Source organism: Pagrus pagrus (genome assembly GCF_965226575.1).
Source record: "Pagrus pagrus genome assembly, chromosome: 4".
NCBI lineage: Eukaryota > Metazoa > Chordata > Actinopteri > Spariformes > Sparidae > Pagrus > Pagrus pagrus.
Window position 1 is genome coordinate 24,901,598 of NC_140188.1, and position 17,913 is coordinate 24,919,510.

Genomic DNA, 17,913 nt, shown 5'->3' on the forward strand with positions numbered 1-17,913 from the left:
AGGCTTCCAGCAGTTGGGAAACATCAGGGAAGACCGGTCTTAACTCTTGAGCAGCTGCTGCATTTATTATCTGACACACTGCAACCTGTACTGACAACATACACAAACTGCTAACCTTTTTATTCTCTGCTCTGCTCACAGTCATCGTCTCTTTTCTGACACTCTCTCTCTTTTATGACCACACTGCCTACGCACAGCGAGCACATGTTGATAATTACAACACAGAAACGAGCTTTGTTTGAGAAAAGACTGCTGATAAAAAAATATTCTACATCGGAGATCAGACAACGAAACGACCCTGGTTGTACGGACTGACCAATCAGTGGTCTGCAGTGTTAACTCCACCTTTTAGTAACAGATCAGTGTGCCAGATGTCAACAGGACAGTAACATGCATGGCTTACTTCTTGCCTAAAATGTCTTCAGACAATTCTTCAGAAATTTCACTGAGCTATTTTCCTAATATAAGAGAAAGTTTCCAAACGAGACACCATGTTGGTCTGGTTTTAAATATACATGGATCACGAGTGGCATTCGTCCAATCAGGTGCAGCCAGTGAGTGTTTGTGTAGTTGTCAGAAGGTGTAGCCTGTTTTGGTCAAGTGTGCAAAGCTGGAAAGCGCCCTGTGCTCTTGTGTCAAATGACGCCCCTGTGGACACCAAGACTGAACATAATCGTGAGTTTGCAGCCTGAACAAATGTATAGTCTACTAATGTTTACAACATCGCTCTCTTTTTAAATTAAAAAAAAAAAAATGTTGTTAAGGACAAAAAGTACACAGCCAATGAAGAAATACAAATGTTATCGTATTGTTTTTGTTTTTTCCCCCTTCTTTTAACATATCAGGAACAATGAACATTGTCTCTGCATTAAAAAAAATAGAAGTAAATAACATGTCCAAATAAACATGTTAAATATTTTCCAAAATAAGACAAAAAAAATGTCATGTGGTTGCAATTAAAGAATTAAAGTACACTCTGCTAAAGAAAGGGAAAAGATAAATAAAATAAACAAGAGTAACAAAAATAAATACAAATCTAATCAAATGAGATAAATGAATTAGTGGCGTAATAAAATAAAGATGAATAAACGAGGGTAAGGGGGGGTTAGTCCAGGGGCAAAATTGGTAAGGAATTGAAATAGTTTATGAAAGAATTCCATTTCCGAGAAAATTTATTGGAACAGCCTTTCACTGCTAAATGTTTCTTCTCCAATTTAAGAAAGAACATAACATCCTTATGCCAGAGAGATGTAGATGGGGGTTAAGGAGACTTCCAGAGGATTAAAATGTGACGTCTCACCAGAAGGGGAAGTAAAGGCTAAAACTTCTGATTGTAAAGAGTTAATGCAATTATTTGGGCCCCTAGAGCCTTTTTCAAAATCATAAAAAAGTCAGTCCAAAATTTGTGTAGTGTGGGACAAAAGAAGAACATATGACTTAAATTACAGGCAGAGGCATGGCATCTATCGCACTGGTCTCGAACATTAGGATATTTCAGATAATCTAGATTTGCTGAAATGGACTCTGTGCAATACTTTGAACTGTATAAGCTGCAGCCTGGCACAAGGAGTAGTTGAGCGTATACAATGTATAGCCTTATCCCAAAATTGATCTGTCAGATTAGTACTAAGCTCACGCTCCCAAGCGTTTTTAGTTTTGACAGCTGAATGAGTGTCAAGAGCCATGAGCTTGTCATAAATTTTCGATATCAGCGAATTCTGGAGGGGTTTCAAGGTCAGGAGGTCATCCCGTGGTTGATTAATAGGTAGGGAAGGATAACATGGAAAAAGAGAAGACGCACAATGTCTAATTCGAAAGTAGAGAAATAGATGGGATGTAGGTAAATTGAAATCTGATATTTGGTTGATTGTATCTTTCCCAGGACACAGACCCTTTGATGCTTTATTAGAATGTAAATGTCATCTACCATCTATCTTCCTGTAACACCTCAGGCAGAGACAATTGCCTCTCATCTGACTTTATGACCCCCACACCAAAAGGGGATTCTCCCCTTTTGGTCTCACATCCTGATATGGTCTTTACAGTACATTGCTTACTGAATGGATAACTATTTAATTTCTCACAAAGGCCTGAAAAAGTAGCAAAAGTGCCGTCTTTAAAGAGGTCTCTGAAAACCTTAATGCCTCAATTTGGCATAACTTGTAGGAGGAATTCGTAAAAGATGGGGTGAATAGGTGATTATCCACTAAAGGCATCAGAGTAGATGCAGACAGAAACTTGAAGTGGCGCCTAACCAATTCTTTAGGGTAGAAAGTACCAAAGGATTCTTTGTGAAACTAGAAGGATTGATAGGCAATGAAGACGTGAGTAAGGCAGCAGGTGAAGAGGATACACATGACTGAGACTCAAGCTTAAACCATAACAGCTGTGGAGATTGAAGCCAGTAAGTCAATTGATGTACGTGTGCTGACCAATAATATAGAAGAAAGTTTGGTAAGGCAAGACCGCCATCAGAAGTACATTTTTGCAATAAGGACTTCTTCACTCTGGGGGCTTTACCGCCCAACAAGAAGGAGGTAATAGTCTGATCTAAAGATTTTAAAAAAATGTTTGGGCAAAAATAAAGGAATGCACTGAAACAGAAAAATAAATCTAGGCAAGACATTCGTTTTCACCACATTAATTCTACCAATCAATGTCAGAGGGAGAGATTTCCACCTCTTGAAATCTACCCCAACCTGGGCAAGTAGTGGAGGAAAATTGGCAGAATAAAGAGAAGGTAAGGTGCGAGTCACATTGTTGTTGCGATGAGCAGAATAAGAAATAATCTGACTACGCAGATACGCTTTAAGCGATTCCCATAATAGTGAGTAAGACAGAATAGTTTTTGCTAGTAGTTATAAACTCATCAATTGAGGACTCAATAAAGGCATTGAATGCATCATCAGACAGTAGCAGAGTATTAAACCTCCAGGGTGAGAAATAATAAGGTTGGCTGGAGAGTCTAATATTAAGGCTAAGAGGAACACGATCACAAATAATAATTGAATGATATTCGGAGGATGTCAATTTGGGGACCAGGGAACCATCGACAAAAAAATCAATGCAGGAGTAAGATTGGTGCACATGAGAATAAAAAGAATATACCCTAGCTTGGGGATTATAAAATCTCCAAGGGTCCACAAACCCATTCTGGAGCATATAATCCGAAATCGATTTGGACATGGAAGATTGGGTGAGAGTGCAGGGATTAGAATGGTCCAAGGTTGGGTTCAAAATCAAAGTGATTTATTTAACTTATAATATATTTAAGCAAAAGAGTGAAGATGGGAATGCAAATAGTAGTGTAGGCATGTCTGAAGGTTAGTGTATGTGTGAGTGTAAGCCATGGTATGAGGTAGAGGCTGCCCAGCAAGAGAGCACAATCTGGGTGAGTTGCTCTTTTATGTGTTTGGCTCCTCCCTTCCTCAGGTGCAAGCCGTTTGTCTGACGACCCACCATGACTCCTACATAGCAACACAGGAAACTAGGAGGTGTGGGCTGTCACAATGTGTTCTGCTAAACTTGACTTTCTTTCATTGTGACATTATAATATTAATAAAATCAAAATCAACTGATCAAACTTTGATAAGCACATGATTTTGGCTTGGTCTCTTTTGTTGAAACTAAACTTCTCTCCACAAACATATTACATTTAGAATAATGAGGTCGTTCTCTACAAAAATACATCTTTATTTTTAAAACCTGCTTCAAAAATAATATAATTTTTGTTGGTGGACTAAGAGACTGGAATGTCAGGCTGCACAACTCTTCAGATTATTGGAGAAAACATGTCAAATTCCCAGAACAATGAAAGAATAAGCAGTTGTTTTTGATGTAATTCTTCTGGACCAGAACCCTGCTGAGTAGTATTAACCTCCCATGGCCGCTCACTCACACTGTCAGTTTGTCTCATACTGCTGTGGCTGCTTTGTGCTTTTCAGCAGAGCGTCTGGATGATAATAGAAACATTAGAGCTTCAATTCTTCATGTGATTCCTTGTTTGAATGGAACAGAGAATCTCGTCCCTGCGTCTCAACTACAGAGGTTGTGTCTAAATGAATTCACTGTTTCCTCACAACTAACTCTTTCCTGAGGAGATACACGGTACGTTTGAGTCTGACTGAACATTTTACAATTCACATTAAAATGTGAAAAGAATGAAGGGCCTTGTTGTCCTTCCTTATTTGCACCAGTTGATCCTGTCGACCAACAAGCTTGACACCTCTCACACATTTCAACAGTTTTTACTGCGATGATTGTGTCAAACTAATGAAGACACAAACAGTCTGATAACACAAGTCTTTACAAGAGAAAAGACACAAATCACACATGAAAAAGTGACATTAAAAACACACAATTACCTTTTTTGTCTGGAGGCAGAAATTATGTGCGTCACACCGAGACAGGAAGTTTAAGTTAGAGATGGAGAGAGCGGTGAAGCTGTGTGTGTGTGTGTGTGTGTGTGTGTGTGTGTGTGTGGTCACAAGACGAATGTCAAGACACGTTTAAGGTCAGGTGTGAACTGACAGGCTTGAAGCTGTTCACTAATGATCAGATCACTGAGGACAAAGGATAAAACCAAACAGTCTGTCTGTCAGGATGCACCTGTCTGTCTGCGTCCCTGATACCCCTTTAACAAATATTTATTGAAGTATTTCCAAAAACCCCTTTTTATAAACTCTGGCCTCTTTACACTTCCTCTGCACGCCCCTGCTCATGAGCAGAGGAAGTCATGTGACGGAGGAGGTCAGCGTGGAGCCACCACAGTTTAACACCAGAGGCAGCTGCTCACTTGTTCACCTGTTTCCTGTCAACAGTCAACCTCATATACATATATAACATGACCACCATCGTTCACTAACCTTATTGTTACCATGACAATAAAGCTCTTCTAAACTTAACAGTCATGTGAACCCAAAACCCAGAATGATCTCTGAGCTTCACCAGGTTGTTTTCGTGGTGTCACGTCAGGAGGCAGTTTTATTTCTGCAGTGGTCGTGGTCTGCAATGTCGTCTTCCTGAGCTTGTTTGTCAAAGCACTTTGTAAAGGTGATATATAAGTAAAGTTTATCATATTCTTATTATTAAAGAAAGAATCACAGTGTTTGGACTGGAAGTTGATTTCTTTTTGTCACATTAAAGCTGAGCAGACTCTCGGCTCAGGATGAAAATCTGTTCAAATACTTCTGACTGCACAAATAAATTTACCTGGACTACAGCTGTTATTAACAAACTGTACTGAGATCAGTCTGTAAAATACTGAGAAGAAATTATTTATTGGATTTATTTGCTCCTTTAAGCAGATATTACCAATCAAAAGAAACAGAAACAGAACAGAGACAGAAACAAGCTGCTGACACACAGCTGGAGGATCTGAAATCCCTTCTGATTTAACTTCAGTGTAACTCAGAAGCTCCAACAGGTCAGACTGAGATGAAGCTGCAGTGCTGTAGATTTAAAATGTCTCGGCTATTTGTTTAACTAATGAAGACACAAACAGTCTGATAACACGAGTCACGAGTTACAGGAGAAAAGACACATATCACACATTTACCTCTTTGTCTGAAGGCAGAACTTGTGAATCACACCGAGACAGAAAGTTAGAGACGGAGATGAGAAGCTGGTTTACTGTCAGGGCGTTTTGCTAAAGTAAACACAAGTTCTGTCTTCACAAACTTACTAAGTTCCTGAATTTTTCTGTAAAAACATTGAGGAGAAAAAAAAAAGTTTTTCATGTGTGAAACTTTTTTTTTGTCATGGAAAATCAAAGTTCACTCGTATTCTTTACATTAATGGTATAAAGAGGTGAACAGAAACATGTTTCCAGAGGAACTACGCTCCATATTCTCTCTGAATGACAGAGACCACGTCAGTCTCTCTCTGAGCCGTCACACCTTTTCATAATTACATTAAACAACTGTTGTTGGTGGACTAAGAGACTGATATGTCAGGCTGCACAACACTTCAGATTAATAGAGAAAACATGTCAAATTCCCAGAACAATGAAAGGCTCAGACTGTTGAATGAAGGGCCTTGTTGTCCTTCCTGATTTGCCTCCCTGCCTGCAGCCCCGGCCTTTGTCTTCTTATCGTCATATTTCATGGATCTTGCTGTGTCCTATTATGAATGCTGTTGGACTTGTGAAAAGACCTTGCACCAGTGCTCAAGCTCTTTTCTCAGTGAAAGTTAGAGACAGAGACACTGACACAGGAGGGCGAGACATGAAAATAAATCTCCTCCTGATTTCTTCATGTGAAAAACACTAGAATGAAGCTCATAAACAACAGGTCCAGGATTTGTTTCAGTGTGAATCTTTACTCAGGGTTCAGCTCCTGACACACAACAATGACTCAATCAGTGTACACTGGATTTCAAGTATAACTTGAGACAGCACATTAAGGTGATCGTGCATTGTGTCAGAAGTAGTTTTTCAGTGTCTGGACTGATTTTAGTATAAGAATACAAACACAAATTTCTCTTAATTGTATTATTATTATTATTATTTTTATCTTCAAGGTTAAATGTGTGAAACAATTAAGCAAAAATGAGCCCGTAGTCAAGCAGTGTGTGAAAAAGTGTGATTCCAGAAACACACTAACTTGTGTATATTACCAGGATCCTCCTCCTCTGATTGGAGCTAAATTATAGTTAAATTCTTAGAGATTTTATGCTATATCAATTTTTAAAAAAGAGGAAAGAAAAAACAAATAAAACACGTACAAACAAAAACGGAATGAAGACAAACCAAACCTCCTGCAGGTTTCTGCTACATTGGCACGTTGTTTCTCTTTTAGTTTCTTCTGTCCAACTGAGACACACAGACAGTAACACAGATTCATATCTACTGAGGCACGTTCCTCTGAAGCAGGTTTTGTTTATTTACACAAGTCATGTCCCTCTCTGAGCCTTCAGGGAGGTAACGCTGCCAAACGGCCTGATTCCACTTTAATAAAGACATGATGTCATGCTGCATTTTTTAGGGAAAAATCAACATATTTCGTAAAAAGACGAAGAACAGGAGTCCATGTGTTGATTCTGTGAAGCTATACTTGTAAGTGTTGTTGTTTGCACATTTGGCATCAACATGTAAGTATGTTGACTTATGATTTGTTGTGTCACCAAGATTGAGAGACACATGTAAACCAGCACATTAAAGGTTAATCAACAGAGGCCTGAGAACAAAAGCTCATGTGCAGGAACATGTGTCCACTCTTATATTGTGATTTTATTTGAGTATCAGTTGTTATGAGATCTGACAGAGAGGCGAGCCAAAGCTCTGTGCTGAGCACCAACTGTAGGACTCATGAAATGTTCAGTCCCAACATTGTTTTCATTCTGGCTGCTTTTCTGCCTCCATCATCACACAGCACTAGTTCTGTGAACTGTAGAAAGATTGACACGTAGCTTCAGATGCGCCTCGTCCTGTCTGGATGTTGTGGTTCGTCCCACGAGAATTCACTGTCACCTTCATTTCTGCAAACATTTGTTATTCAGGTGTTGTTTTGTATAATTTCACAAGCAGGAAGGTAGGAGTAGAACTGCACCGGCCTCCCTCACACCTCACCAATAAATATTTATGAGGACATTTAAATAATCAGATTTTGTTTTGACTAAATATTATTTGGAGAATAGAACAGTTGAGAGTTAGTAGCTGCAGAAGAGATGGACTTTTCTTGGGACTGTTTGGACGTCACACTCTTGTTTTGGCTCACTCTTAATAAAGTCCTTGTTGGGATGAACAGTACAGTTAAACTACAGTTATATAAAGACATAAACAGGATAAATAGTTTAGTGCAGCATTCAGTCAGTAAACAATAAGTGCTCACTCTCCATCTCTTATGAGCTCAGGCCATCAGACATATGTTGTTAAATCTGATGTGAGTAGAGATTTACAGTCTGCTGTGTCGAAGCATTTTGTTCACCATCATGAGGCAGATCAGCAGGTACATCAGCAACATGCCTCATGTCAGATACTCATCCTGTCATCTCACAGTTTGTACCAGGAACATAAAATAACCCACACTGAAAAACACAGTCTGTTCTTATCTAACACAGTAATATATGTCACGCTTCATAAAAGCATGAAAGAGCATCTCTGTAACTTTCTCTTGGATAAACTTCCCTGTTACCTTTCCACTAGTCTTGTGCATTGAGTTTGTCACTTTTGGTTATGGGTCTGAGTAAACTCTGATTGTGCCACAGTGGCAGAAACCAATTCAAATTCAGAGCAGAGTGTTTGCTCGGGGTTTTGGTTTATTGGACATTGTGAATAATTTTCTTCTTGGAGGTCCCCGGCTGCCGGTTGTTCCTGTTCTGCAAGCGCTGCACTTTCTGTAGACAAATACAGTGCGCATCATTTCTCTAACAAAGAGAGCAGTTTGGTAGAAAGTGTTATCATGGGAGAAGTACTGATACTGAATAATAATTGAATTATTATTATATGACTGGATGACACTCAGACACTGTCATCTGTTACATCCACTCATTGAAACTGAGAAAAATGAGGGGAAAAAAGCAGTTCTGCTTGTCAGAGGGAAGCTGGTTGGTTATTTCACTCAGACATGTTTTAAAGAAAGCTCTGAGGACTCCAGGTGTGCTGCAGTAAATGCTAAACTGTTGCTCTCAAGCAGCAATCATGTCACAGATTTAACATTTCCATTTCAAGCTGTCAGTCAGGGCAGCCACAGTTTGCCTGTCGCTCTGCAGGAGGAGCAGCAGCAAACAGAGGGAGAGGTCTGCCCATCAGCCTCTTGTGGACCCACTGCAGTGTGAAATGCTGCTCCACTCGGCTCCATCTCTTCAGGTCTGACCGTCCTTTATAATCAGCAGCTCCTCTGATACGAGCCGGGCTGTGAGCCACATGATGAGAACCAGTGAAGGAGAGCCAAGCTGAGAGAGAGGAGGAGGATAGAAAGGACTGTTATCATGTGTGTGCGTTATTGCCCTGATAAACAGTGGTTCATATGAAAGGTCTGCACCACCTCTTAACGTTTGCTGACATGCTGTCATTGTAGGGCTGCAGTATGTTGTGTGTGGTATCTGCTTTAGACATTAACCATCAAGCTGTGCCTGCAGCCGTGTGTTGATGGGTTTGCCCCTTGGTAATGTGAAAACCATTTGCACAGATACATTTTGAATGGGCAGCTGTCAATGAGAAAACGCTCAGACTCAGTTGTCTGGACCAGAGGCAACTTGCAGCTCTTCTGCCCCTCTGCATCGGCTCCTGTGGCTTTCATGGAAATGAAGAACTGTTTTAGGCCGACAGTGATCGTTACATTGTCCGGCAGTAAAGATTTGTAGTTAACACACAGAATTGTGTCTGTTCTATCAAGTTGTGATTAATTGAACGATCCTGAGATTATAATATTGTGTTTTAGGCTCAAGGGTTGATTGCTGTATGTGAAGAAGAAGGATTAACTCACACTGAAATGGACTTCAGTCAAAATAAAATTGAAACTGTCCTGTGTTTTCTTTTACTTTTACTCTAGACCAACAGTGAAGCTCGCTCACTCATTCATGAACAAACACATTTGTAGGGCTGCCCAGCTGCACTTCTTTCTATTCCTCCTGCCCGGTGTTGTTGGGTATGTTTGTTTTCTTTATGTTGCTGCCTACAACATGAAAGTGTCCCCAGCTGTTTCTGTCCAGGTTTCACCCCAGGACAGCCCCTGGAGTACTGCAAGCGCTCCCAGTGTAGAAGAAACTTTATTACTTTCAAATTAAAGTAACTAGTTATATTTAATACATTACATTTTAGAAGTAACTTGCTCCACATTGATCATTTTTAGCTTCTGGCTCTGGTTGCTGTCAGCAGGCTGATCTGCTGGTGTGACTGTGATCAGAGCCCAGTATGCTGCATCATAACCTCCTGCTGGGAGATCTGTGAGGTTACAAGGCAGATTAACGGTGCTACACCAGCCAGCAGCAGGATAAATGAAGAGGATGGAGATCAGATGTAATATGAAGCGACAAGTGGAGGAGTCAGCGTCATGATAGTAAAATGGGGACAATCCCTGAGAGGGAGGCACAGAAAGACAGATCCTGTATCATAATGAAGGAGTCGTGTCTTCAGTGGAGATTATTCTCAGTGAAAGCTCGGTTTCCTCCTCTGTCGTCCATAATGGAACACAAATAATGAAGTCAGTGTGTTTGCCAGAGAGTGAGGAGAATAAAACGATGGATGTGTCTTGTGAAATCATCTTCGGTGAGAAATAAACTCAATAAACTGGAGCAACATTGTGTTGATTTTGTTCTGCTTCAGTGAAACATTGACACAAGAAATGTTGGACTTCCAGTGAGCCAGCAGACAGACTGGATGTTCACATTCACAGACACACCGAGAAGAAGAAATGTTCCTGTCATCCTCAGGTCTGACGACTATGTGTTGTTGTAATTCATTCACAACTTTACTGGCTGCTAACGTTAGCGGTGCTTTATAGCAGCCAGAGCTTCTGCCCTGCCGGTCTGCTCTGATATTAGAGGAGTATTAGAGAGTATGAATAGTGATACTGGCTCTTCAGAGGAGTCACAGAGTGGAGTTAGGTTACTGGTGCCTCTTCACACTTCAGAGGTTGAGTTTGACTTGTTCTCTGTGAGAGTGTGTGCATGTGTGTGTGAAAGGTTAAGAGATGACCTTTATTCAGCATTAAAGCTGATAGAACAACACGGCGCTGACTGGCCTCTGGGAGCCTCAGCTGCTGTGAACTGAAGCTAAATGAAGTTTCACCTGTAATCACAAACAGAGCAGCTTCACTGTTACACTTTGTCAGCTGGATACTGAGATGATGCATAAACTCTGAATGCTACAGGAAATGACTAATAGCAGTTTGTCATGTTTCACTCTGTTGTTCTCTTATTCCTGTTTTATTTTGAAGTTCTGCCCTCGTGTGTTTTTTTCCTTTTCCTCCTTTTGTGTGATTTCCCGCCTTTTTCTGTGTTCACCTGTGTCTTGTTTGTCAATCAGCCCTTGTGTATATAGTCTGCGTGCTCCCTGCTGTCTTTGTCAGTTTGTCTGTGTTGTTCCTCTGTCTTCCTGTGTCTCCTCGTGGTATGTTCCTGTCTTCCTGTGTCTCCTCGTGGTATGTTCCCCCGTCTTCCTGTGTCTCCTCGTGGTATGTTCCTCTGTCTTCCTGTGTCTCCTCGTGGTATGTTCCCCCGTCTTCCTGTGTCTCCTCGTGGTATGTTCCTCGGTCTTCCTGTGTCTCCTCGTGGTATGTTCCCCTGTCTTCCTGTGTCTCCTCCTGTATCTTCCTCTGTCTTCCCGTGTCTCCTCGTGGTGTCTTCCTCTGTCTTCCTGTGTCTCTTCGTGGTATGTTCCTCTGTCTTCCTGTGTCTCCTCCTGTATGTTCCTGGCTGTAAGTTTCCTGTTCTCCTCATGTCGTCACTGTTTTTGATCTTTGTGTTTTTGGTTATTTTGCACTTTTTCTTTTTTTGGATTTCGTCTTGTTATTGAAAGCTTGTTTATTGTTCCTTATCCTGCCTCCTGTGTGTTTTGCTTTTGGGTCCTCACTATTTTTGCCAAATGTCAGAGTTTAGAGATTTACCAGATTTCGGCCTTCATATTTTGACCCCCTGCTCTGTCTTCTCAGTGTGGTCAAACAGACCAAAGTTTAATGATACTCAGGGGAAAGCCTGCCTGTGTACAAGCCCCTTGTAAACAGGCAACCAGTGGAAACCCGCACAGTTAAAGCATGGACTGAGGAGTCTGAAGAGGCTCTGAGGGACTGCTTTGACTCTACTGTGTGGGAAGAACTGTGTGTTGCTCATGGGGAGGACATCGACAGCTTAACAGGATGCATAACGGACTACATCAACTTCTGTGTTGAAAACACTGTACCCACCAGGACTGTACGGTGTTTTTCAAACAGCAAACCCTGGATTAATCCTGACATTAAGGCTCTCCTTAAGGAGAAAAAGAGGGCCTTTAGGTCAGGAAACAAGGAGGAGCTGAAGGCTGTGCAGAAGGAGCTGAGGAAGAAGATCCGAGAGGGGAAGAACAGCTACAGGAGGAAGATGGAGGCCCAGCTGCAGCAGAGTAACATCAGTGGAGTCTGGAAAAGCCTTAAAACCATCTCAGGACTGAGGAAACCAGACTCCCAGGCTGCCGGGGATCAGACGTGGGTGAACGACCTGAACCTATTTTTCAATAGGTTTGACCAGACACCCACCCCTCCCCCGGCCCATTCATCTCTGCTGCCCCCCACCACCTCTTCCCCCCCACCTGTTTCCTGCCCCATTCTCACCTCTACCTCCCTCTCCACTGCTTTCATGTCGCAGACACCCTCCACTGCCCCCCCTGACATTCACCCACCTCCCCCACCCGACACTCAGCCCCCCTGCTCCAATCTGTCCCTCTCCACTATCCAGGTGAGGAATCAACTGAGGAAGATGAAGGTGAAGAAGTCCACGGCTCCAGGCTCCTCAAGTCCTGTGCAGACCAGCTGTGCAGGATTGTGGAGTACATCTTTAACATGAGCCTGAAGCTGGGAAAAGTGCCACTGCTGTGGAAAACCTCCTGTGTGGTACCAGTACCAAAGATCCCTCACCCAAAGGACTTCAACAGCTACAGACCAGTTGCTCTCACTTCACACCTGATGAAGACCCTGGAGCGGCTGGTCCTTGTCCATCTCCGCCCTCTGGTGGGTCCTTTTATGGACCCACTCCAGTTTGCCTACCAGCCTGGCATCGGAGTGGACGACGCCATCATCTTCCTCCTGGACAGATCACTGTCCCACCTGGAGCAGCCTGGAAGCACTGTGAGGATCATGTTCTTTGATTTCTCCAGTGCTTTCAACACCATACAGCCTGCACTGTTGGGGGACAAGCTGGAGCTCACGGGGGTGGACCAACACCTCACGTCCTGGATCCTCGATTACCTCACCAACCGGCCACAGTATGTGAGGACTCGGGACTGCGTGTCGGACACGGTTGTCTGCAGTACAGGGGCCCCACAGGGAACAGTCCTGGCCCCTTTCCTGTTCACCCTGTACACTGCTGATTTCTCCCACCAAACACCCCACAGCCATCTACAAAAGTTCTCTGACGACTCTGCTATCGTCGGCCTCATCAGGGACGGGGATGACGGAGCCTACAGAGAACTTATTCAGGACTTTGTGGACTGGTGCCAGCGGAACCACCTCCAGCTCAACGCCGGGAAGACCAAAGAGCTGGTGGTGGATTTCCGCAGGCGCAAACAACCCTGCATTCAGGTGAACATCCTGGGAACGGACATTGAGATGGTGACGTCTTACAAGTACCTGGGAGTTCACCTGAACAACAAACTGGACTGGACTCATCACACTGCAGCAATATACAAGAAAGGTCAGAGCAGACTCCATCTGCTGAGGAAGCTCAGGTCCTTTGGAGTGCAGGGGGCACTCCTGACTTCTTTCTATGACTCTGTGGTGGCATCAGCCATTTTCTATGGTATAGTCTGCTGGAGCAGCAGCATTTCGGCAGCAGATAGGAAGAGACTTGATAAACTTATCAAGAAGGCCAGCTCCATCCTGGGATGCCCTCTTGACCCAGTGCAGGTGGTGGGAGACAGCAGGATGATGGCCAAGCTATCATCGCTGCTGGTGAAGGAGTCCCACCCCCTACAGGCCACTATCACAGCACTGGTCAGCTCCTTCAGTGACAGGCTGATACACCCCAAGTGTGTGAAGGAGAGGTATCGCAGGTCCTTCCTTCCTGCTGCTGTCAGAGTCTACAACCAGCACTGCTCCCAGTAGACCTCACTGTGCACTGTGCAATAAAAAAAACTCTGCACATATCCACACACTTTCTGGTTTGCACAAATTGGACAATTTTTAATATCCATATTTATTATTTATTGTTTGTAAATAAAAATACCAACTGTTTAAACTTACACTGTCCATATTATAAATAATAAATACTATGTCATATTGTAAATACCAATTTCATATTGTAGATATTATGTATATACCAGTTAAATTCTATTTCTTATGTCTTATTATATTGTTTATTTTTTACTTTTATTACTGTTTAAGTGTGATACTGTCCTTTGGCTGTTGTGACAAAGAAATTTCCCCATTTGCGGGACAAATAAAGGAATTCTGATTCTGATTCTGATTCTGATTCTGAAGTCATCAAAAGGTCATGAGTTTCAGCGTGTTGTCTCCACAGCAGCCACCTCCTGAGCTGTAAGACTCCACTGTGTGAGGCTTTTCTATTGTTATTCAGGATATGAGCAGGTGAAGCCTGACTGTCTGATCGGGAACAAAATAATTGGCCTCTGAATAAAACGTGCACTGTCTCACTTCCTGTAGTTTCTTGTTAGCTGCAGCTAGTTTGCCCTGTTGCCTGCTGGAAGCTTCTCTTTGTACCTAAATGTTTTGCTGAAGGTTTGTTTGTTACAAAAATGCAGGAACTAACTAATGTGTCTCTGCTGTGCTGCTTCACTCCTCCCCACACTGATTGATCCTCCACACCTGTCTCACATCAGCTCGTCAGCACTGCCTGGTTTCCAGTGTCTCTCCACCTGCACCTCATCCCCTCGTTAGTTTACTTTGTGTTTGAGTCTGTGTTGTTCTCTCACTCTTTGTTGGTTCGTCTGTTCACATCTCGTCCTCACGTCACTCCTGTTGTCATCTTGTATTCCTGTGTCTTTTCCCGGTCCTCGTGTGCTCCCCGTGTTCTGCGTTTGTTCCCCTTGGATTCATGGTTTGCTCTCTGTTTTTGTTTTGCAGTTAAGTTGTGAGGTTAATCGTTCACTCTAAATCGCCCGTAGGTGTGAATGTGAGCGTGTGTGGTTGTTTCACCCTAACTGTCAGCCCTGTGATGAACTGGGGGGTGTTCCAGAAAGCGGGTTATGTGAAAACTCAGAGTAAGTTAACCCTGAGATGAGGGAAACTCTGGTCGGGTCAGTCACCATGGTAACAGACTCTGTGAACATAGCCTGCTTGCTGGCAGGTTTACTTGAAGAAACCCTGAGTTTCTACCCGTCTCCTCCCACATGAAGAAAGCTGTTTGACATGGATTGTCCATTCATTCCCAATCCGATTGATATTGAAGCTCAACTTATTCTTAACGCTTTACGTCGCGAGAGAATCTTCCGACCCAGATTAGATGTCCTGTCATTTCCAGAGGAATAGCCTATCTGTTTGAACGCTACCGCTTGTCATCACACAGTATAATCTATCTTGAGAACGTTCTCCGGCCACACATCACCAACCTCACAACCTCGGATGTGCACTCACATCACTGCAAATTTTATGCATAGCGCTACGTTTTTTTGCAAACGGTAGTTTTCTTTACAACATTGGGGACGCAGAGCACTTCGGAAAGGCAACAGTGTGTAGAGCGGTGAGGAAAGTTACCCAAATGTGATAGGATGCATAGATAGAGGACACAAATTCCTATTGCTGCGCCTAAAGAAAATGAAGGGGACTATGTGAATAGAAAATCCTTTCACAGCATCAATGTCCAGGTATATGACCTACCATCTTAAAAAACATGTACATGAAAATGTATACAGTACAATTCAACTAACTCATGTCATCCTCTGCACTGTGAAGATCATATGTGATGCAGCCTGCATCATTACGTGTGTAGAAGCCAAGTGGCCCGGCTCTGTGCATGATTCCCGGATCTACCGGGAGTGTAGTCTGAGCAACAGATTTGCACGTGGTAAGGAAGCTGAAGCTTTGTACAAATGTTCTTTGTCTCCCTTTTTAATGCACTCAAATGTGTCCTCTATAATTTCAGGAGAGTTTGATGGCTACCTACTGGGGGATCGAGGCTATCCATGCCAGCCCTCTCTGTTGACCCCTTACCCTGACCCTGAGCCGGGCCCCAACAACGTTTTAATGTGGCCCACTGCAGGACTAGAGCCCGGGTTGAGATGACCGTTGGCATACTCAAATCCCGGTTCCAGTGCCTGCGTAAGCTCAGGGTCACCCCAGAGAGGGCATGTGACATCATTGTGGCCTGTGTTGTTCTCCATAATATTGCAACTATTAGAGGAGAGCAACACCCTGCCCTACAAATAAATGACCCCGAGGAAGACCACCCCATCCACCCTGCAGATGTCCGGGATGGAAGGGCTGTAAGGGATCTAATTAGCAGGAATTTTGATTAAAACAGTCAAATAAAGACAATTCACATGTGATTTGGTTCTTCTTGATTCCCTATAAGTACAAAAGCAACAGTTAGGATTTGTAATATAGTTCCAACTTATTCACCTATTTCACCAATGCACCCACCTCAGCTGGTGCTCCAGTAATAGAATTTCAAGGTCTGTTTTTCTTATCTTGCGATCCAGGTCGACCATTTCCTTTTCTGTTGTTTCAATAGTCCTCAAGAGGTGCACTCTGTACAACTCCTTAACTGGTAACTGGGAAACATATGGACAACATTTAATTGCTACAGTTCTACATACAGATTTAACATGGTATTGACAGAAAATCTCACTGTATCAAGCTGTGCTGTGGAAGTTGATGGACCCTCCTCGTGATGCCCAGCCATGTTCTGTTGAAGGACAAGAATGTGCGAGTTGTTTGTCCATTATCTATGCACATCACTTCAGTGTAGGCTACATGTCAAACTATATTCCACTCGACAATGTAAAGGAATGTGAATGGGTAGACCACTGCCAGTAGCTATAATATTAAGACACACTTCAGTAGGCCTCTCTGGATCTCTCCCTGTGGCAGCAGACAGCGTTTCTTCATCATCATCATCACCATCCTCCTCCTCCTGTGATGCAGGAAAAGAAACTGTTTCAGATTACTTTGAACTACCATCTGAGCAAGATCTGAGTATGGAATACTTACAGCTGCAGGGCGTTCAATTGTTTCAGTATATAATCAAAGTGAGGTGCAATCGCCAAGCAAAACATGGCTTACCTTTTTGAATAATGTTTTTATATTTCAGTTTTAGCTGCTTCCAAGTCCTTTTTTCCTGTTGGATTGCACCTAAATGGAAATCAGATTTTATTCCTATTTACATTCATAGCTAGGCCTATATGCTACGATCTTACAGTTAAATGTTAAGTCAATGGAATAGTTCAAACTTACGCGTTGACTCGGGCAGCAGTTTCCTCCCATGCTGTTTGTCTCTCCTTCGCCGCTGCAGCGGTATTAGATTTTCTGTGAAATATCTATGCTCATATTCTACGTAAGCCTGCATTAGGACCTCCAGCTCCAGGTTGTGCATGCGCGTAACTCGAGGTGAACATACTCAGAGTTGATTGAACTAATTCAGATCAGCTGTTCTGGAGAAGGAGCCCAACTCAGAGTTCAGGGATAGACTCAGACTTTGTTGAACCTCCTTTCTGGAATACCCCCCAGGTGAAGCCTGACTGTCTGATTGGGAACAAAATAATTGGCCTCTGAATAAAAGGTGCACTGTCTCACTTCCTGTAGTTTCTTGTTAGCTGCAGCTAGTTTGCCCTGTTGCCTGCTGGAAGCTTCTCTTTGTACCTAAATGTTTTGCTGAAGGTTTGTTTGTCACAAAAATGCAGGAACTAACTAATGTGTCTCTGCTGTGCTGCTTCACTCCTCCCCACACTGATTGATCCTCCACACCTGTCTCACATCAGCTCGTCAGCACTGCCTGGTTTCCAGTCTCTCTCCACCTGCACCTCATCCCCTTGTTAGTAAACTTGTAAAACAATGAAGGAAACAGTTAACTGACGTTTGCACCATGTTTAATTTTTGCTTAATTCATGTTCTCATTAACATCAAAAAAATGACTAAATAGGGAAATCATGCTGTTTTTTTAAATGTGACAGCAACTTCATCATTTCATTCATCAACACGTCATTTGGTGTTTCTGCTGCGCTGAATTAGTGATAATCACTGTGATTCACAGTGTCATTATCACCACGGTAACAAACTGTTTAACCACAGACTCTTTCTGTAAAAGGTTTGTTTGCTAATTTGTCTTCAC

General features: G+C 42.7%; 1 protein-coding gene across 1 annotated transcript; it reads left to right on the forward strand.

The window, feature by feature from the left end:
• Positions 1 to 3,184: 3,184 nt before the first annotated feature.
• LOC311256204 (uncharacterized protein) lies at positions 3,185 to 12,404 on the forward strand (the record flags this gene model as incomplete). Its single annotated transcript, XM_084351053.1, has 4 exons — positions 3,185 to 3,196; positions 3,433 to 3,494; positions 11,664 to 12,119; positions 12,370 to 12,404. The coding sequence occupies 4 exons, from the start codon at positions 3,185 to 3,187 to the stop codon at positions 12,371 to 12,373; spliced, it is 534 nt and encodes a 177-aa protein (XP_084207179.1). The 3' UTR covers positions 12,374 to 12,404.
• Between the last annotated feature and the right edge of the window lie 5,509 nt (positions 12,405 to 17,913).